Here is a 5,620-nt window from a genome sequence, read left to right as displayed (position 1 = left end):
ATGTCTGCTCCCAGGATTGAGCAATTGCTAATTGTGCTGCTGTAAACATTGGTGCACATGTATCGCTGTGGTGTGATGACTTAAGCTTCTTGGGACGACACCTACCTGGGGGATGGCTGGGTCGTGTTGGGTTTCTAGTGTCGGTCCTTTGGGAGATCTCCATACTGATTTCAATGATGTGCTAGTTTGCATTTGCACCTACAGTGCAACAGGGTTCCTTTCTCACCCCAACGGGAAGGGAAAGAGGATTAAAGAAAAAAACTATGTAGGTCCCCGTACTACCAGGATGCCATTGTTCCGTGTCCTTGTGAGATGCTACCCAACAAAACTGCCCAGACATTGCATCCCGTGACAGCCTCTCCTTACTTTTGTACATGTTTCCTTTTTTTCACCAACAGGCTCTGACATCTGCTCAATGACTGTCCCTTCACGTACTGTAGTGGAAAGTGCTCATTCCAGAGCAGGAGCGGGTACCCATGCAGGAAATGGGTACCATCTAGGAGGGGCTCCTAGGAATCTTTGTAATTTCTGCTCTTTTTCCAGGAAAATGAAAATGCAAACAGAAAGAAAAATGACAAAATGTTTTCATAAAAAGCACATGTGTGGTAGATATTTTATATTACATTATCTGTGAAAGTATAAACCATGTTCACAGCAGCTTGTCCTATTATCTTCCTTTGTAGTCTCAACAAATTTATTAAATAAAATTTGCTCACATTTAGGGTGCTTTACCCAAAGTCTTATCTCTTCCTGGGTTCAATTAGATGAAATCTTTTAATATTTAATAAAAATTTCTTTTATTGAAGTATAAATTAATGACATAATGAGATTGGATGGGCTGGAGCATTCACATGTAATGCTGTTATTAATTCCCTTTAGTCATTTATTATTGTTATTCCTTGACTTATTTAGAGATAATACCTCTTGCCCTCACAGCTTGCAATCTTTTTAGATGTCTCTGAAATGCAGAGTAAATCTACCAGCTACACCTTTTCTCATTTGACATACAGTTCATATAGTTTATTCCTTCATCATGTATATGATAATAAATAATATATCTACTATTTACTGGACAGGAAGTTGCAAAGTTGCTACTTAAAGATGTTCCATTGCTTAGGTAGTTGATATTATTTTATTTTATTAAATATTCAGAGAAACTAGGGGCAAACACTACTTTTTCTTTCTTTTGTTAGAGTCATATGATGCTATAATTTCATAACTCTTCTGTTTCACCAGAAGTAGAACTGAAGTAAAAATCTGTAAATTGGAAAATATGTGTTTGTTTCAAAGTATTTGTTTTATTTTTAAATTTCTTTTTACCTGTCAGTAATGGGCTGTGAAGCAGTACCTTCTACTCTACATATCTTTTAATCTTAGAGTTTAAAGAATTGCGGTTTTTTCCCCTTACTTCTCTAGTTTTTTCTAAGTCCTGCTCTTCACAAGGAAGCCAGAAGTGTGACAGAAAGGTGTGATTTTTAATTTACACCAGTGTCTTGCAAATAATGACTTTTCACACCCCATGTTGCTGCTTAGCCTAGGGAGGAGTTCTGTGGCCACTGTCTGTCTTGACAAATTAAACCCACTGCGGTAGTTCAGAGAGGCGGGCTTCCAGAGTTAACCCTTGTTTTCAGTTTTTTGCCTCAGCATTTGTGAATACTCATGAGCCTGTAGCTTATTACTTTGAACTGTACTGATTTTCTAGGAAATTAGTTTGGAAGGCTGTTATTGTCAGACGGTCAGGTATGAAAGGTAGACATCTTTCCCTTGTCATCTGTTCTCATGATCTTGGTAAGTGTAACTTCCTTAAATACACAAGAAAAAAAAATACAAAAATATTTACTTGTAGAACTCCCAGGATTAAATTTAAGTACGTAATCTAAATAGTATTTTTAGTCTATCTCATAATTCTATCTCTTTAAAAGTAGTTTTTCCTGTCTTGACACAATAGTCAGTAAATTATTGGTAAATTTAGTATTATTTAGATTAAAAATTGCAACAAAGTAATATTAAATGATTAAGATGTTTTAAGTTTCTATCAAGTCCATTAAAAGTCCTTTAGAATGAATTGTAAAAGCAGGGAGTAAGTTGCTCAGGGAAAATAGGAAAAATTTTTCAAATTAGTATTCGTGATTGAAAATAGAAAGAATTGTTACAATTGTAGAAGAGCAGCAGGCAAAAATAACTGGCTAGTTAAGAATATATCCTGGAAACTGTATACATTTCTTTCACTTGGAAAGTTATTGACACATTTAATTATTTTCTAATTTGGAATCTGTCACACAAGTTTTAAAAAATGTCATTTGATTCAAGTTATTTTACTCGTCCCAACAGTGTTCAACAAAGTTCTAGATCTGAGTGGAGGATAGGACAAACACATTGAGATTCTCTGGAGAAACTTGGACCCTACTTTTTCTTCTAAAGAGAAAGGGTTACAAACTAGCTTTCCTGGCTGGGAGTCTCAAGGGGTTAACCAGTCTCAGTTTACTAAATGTCTCAGTCAGGCTTTTATCTGATTCTCTCTCCCTTTTTCTCCTGCCCACCCGTTTTGTAAATGTCAACCACTTCCTGATGAGTTCACACCTTTCTTTCCTTTGTGAAGAAACCTGAGTGTTAATGGTACAGGATTGGGTACCACTGTACGCTCTGGCTGTCTCTTCGTAAAGCTGAGGGATGCTTGTGGGCAGAAGTAGGAGAAGGTGAAGAAATCTGAGAAAGAGACCAGGCAATAAGTTAAAATCTGTCTGGCTTTTACAATAAGTATTTGCTTTCTTAGCAAATTGCAAAAAATATTTGATTTTAGAAAAGCTTAATATTGAAAGTTTAAAGGAGTCTAGCAGAGGAAGGATCTGACTGTTTAAAAAAGTCAAAGAGCATCAGTCAGGAAAAAACGCTGGGGAATCCACTGCCCTTTTATTCTACAGGTGTGTTACTTACAGGATACAACAATGGAAACTTGGTCAGTTGATCAGGTCTGCAGTTGGTTGGTGGAGAAAAACTTAGCAGAGCTAGTTCCCAGGTTTCAAGGTGAGTTATTTACATGTTCAGATAATTTCATTTGAATAGCCTGGACACCCTGAGTGTCGCCTGTTGTTGGAAATTGCCTTTGTTCCCTATTGTGGAAGAGTCCTCTCTCCACAGTCTGTGTGTGTGTGAGTGTGGGTATGCAGTTGTTGCAACAGAGAACTTTTCATTTCTTTATTGACTATGGCAAGTGTCTTCTCAAGAGCATAATATTTCAAGAACTGTCTTATGTACTGCATAGTTGATATGCACGTTTCATATTGCTTTGCCTCTTATAGCCCAAGTATGTGTTTTATTTACAAATATTGGATATTGGCTAAGAGAATTTACTAAGAATAATTCCTCAAGATTTCTTTTTTGCCATATAAAAATAATGTTAGAATGGGAGTGGGGAAGGTGTTCATGAGTAAAGGAAATTTTTTATTGTGACTTCTTGTCTTGGTTCTTTCTTAAGAGTAGACATCAAGTTGGAAGTATGCAATATCAAAATGTGGCTAATTTGTCAAACATGTGGCTAAGTTTTTAACTGTAGAGAACAACTTTGGCTTTGCCTGTTTGTGATGTCTGTATTTTACTGAGATTCCATAAAGAAACTTTCCCCCTCCCCACCCAGAGGAAGAAATAAGTGGAGCAGCTCTTCTAGCACTTAATGATCGGATGGTTCAGCAACTGGTGAAGAAAATTGGTCACCAGGCTGTCCTCATGGATTTAATTGAAAAATATAAGCAGAACAGCCAAGCACTGAAGCCCCCTGGATGCCCTGGGGAGACAGCCCCACGCACACAAGCAGAAGCAGCCCTAGAGTGAGTATGGTCTGACCGCTGTGTTCTGACTGCCTGGGGTTTGAGCCTGTGCTTTCCCAAGGAGACGGCAGCATCTGGCTTGGGGTTAAACTCTTAGACAACTGCAACCATTTTCAGCTGGTTTGTGTGTTCAGTATTTCTCATATGCTCTTTGCTGAATTTTATGAATCCAGATACATCATTTTTATTCACCCCACTTTAAACTATGACTCCAACTGTTAGGGAAGTCTGCTAAGTAGGGAGAGCCTGTGTAGTAACACACTGTGGAACAAGAGCCTGATACAGATGCAGAGGAGAAATGAGCACCTCCAACACAGGTTCTAACATCTGTGGCTGCAAAAGGCATCTAGGACTGCTTCTGTATTTTTCACCAAGCTATTTATGTATTTATTGTGTATGTATTTGTTTATTTGTTTGGGACTCCTTACTGTAAACAGTATATACTCTCAAAGGCTTCACAATATAATTTTCCAACCAGCTTTGCCACAATGAGTATCCTAATTCCTGGAATGGTACGTGCTATATGATAGCACCCCACAGAAATCATGTAGAAAGATTTGTGGCGGCAAAGAAAAGCCCTGAGATTTCAGGGTAGTTTTGTTTGGGCTTTGTTTTCCTAATCATTGTTTCCTGCAATAAAAAGATATGGCAGTAGGATTTATCAAATTAAAATTTTCATTTGAGAAACATACCAGGATTTATATAAGTGTTTTGATTTGGTGTTTTCACATTCAAGACTTTTTGCAAGACTTTTAAAGTTGGATGTTTACCCATTATTCATTAACTTAGAAAAGCAGATGTGATATTTGAGGTTACCCGTTCAATTTTTACATTTTTAAAAACCAAATCCACAATAATACATGGTTCTCTTTTATTGATATGGAATATAATGTTACAGAGACTAAGCTTAAGTAATTTGATTTCCAGAATATTTGGATATTCGGGGCCTGGAGAGGTCAGGTAACCTTGGAAGGCTGGTTTCCAGTTGGACTAGTAATGCTTCCAACTGATTTACTCGAACCCTTTGGAGTCGTTTCACTGTGCGGTTTCACTGTGTGGAAAACGACTTCTCCTGAAGATTGTTTTGGTGCACACTTGCATATGTGATTTTTGGTGATGTTCCCATTGCAGGCTTCTCTTCCTTTCTAGCGAAGGGAGAGTGTGAATTTCAAAGAGAGTGCGAAGTAATTTCCGGGCATTTTTGGATGAGTAGAGCTTTTGAACTGGAAGTTCCTTCAGTTGACTGGAATATTGCTATTGCCTTGGGCACAGCTTAGAAGAAAACAGGCAGCCTTGTTTCTACTGCAAAGCAGTTTTGAATGTTCTCTAGTAAATGAGAACTGGCTGGATTGCCAGGAAATCTGGGCTTCGTTCCTGGTTCTTCCACTCGCTGGGAGGATTATTTTAAATGTTGGCACTTCTGTTTCTTCATCTACACATTGTGAAAATCACCTGACTCTTGGTTAATTCATGCTGATGGAAGGGGGTTCATAATCTGTGAACAAATCTCTCCTCCCTTTCCCAGACCAAAATAGTACTTTGTTAACTATGAACCTTTATTAATCCACCCAAGATCACTGGCAACTAAAGACTAAGAGAAGGAGAAGGAGGACCCTTTGGAGTCATTTCACTGTGTGGTTCCTGTGTGCTAGGAAGCAGACTGATGTCAAATTATGATGCTGTTTTCATCATCTATCTTATAATTTTAAATGATGTTAAGATAATCCTTTCCTTTATGAAATGGTGGTGAGAATAGAATATACCTGTTTTAGTTAATATTCTCATGTAACCAAAAA

At 37.6% G+C, this 5,620-nt stretch overlaps 1 protein-coding gene across 1 annotated transcript in view; it reads left to right on the top strand.

Annotated features, from left to right (window-relative positions):
• The first annotated feature begins 2,862 nt into the window (after positions 1 to 2,862).
• Positions 2,863 to 5,620, top strand: part of Samd3 (sterile alpha motif domain containing 3) — a 56,685-nt gene continuing 53,927 nt past the window's right edge. Inside the window, 2 exon segments of the mRNA XM_005389195.2 lie at positions 2,863 to 3,024; positions 3,635 to 3,828. Coding sequence (XP_005389252.2) covers positions 2,946 to 3,024; positions 3,635 to 3,828 — 273 coding nt within the window. The 5' untranslated portion in view covers positions 2,863 to 2,945.

Source organism: Chinchilla lanigera, unplaced genomic scaffold, assembly GCF_000276665.1.
Source record: "Chinchilla lanigera isolate Chin_1 unplaced genomic scaffold, ChiLan1.0 scaffold00035, whole genome shotgun sequence".
Lineage (NCBI taxonomy): Eukaryota > Metazoa > Chordata > Mammalia > Rodentia > Chinchillidae > Chinchilla > Chinchilla lanigera.
Note: the sequence above shows the minus strand (reverse complement) of the source record. Positions and strands in the feature narration are given on the sequence as shown.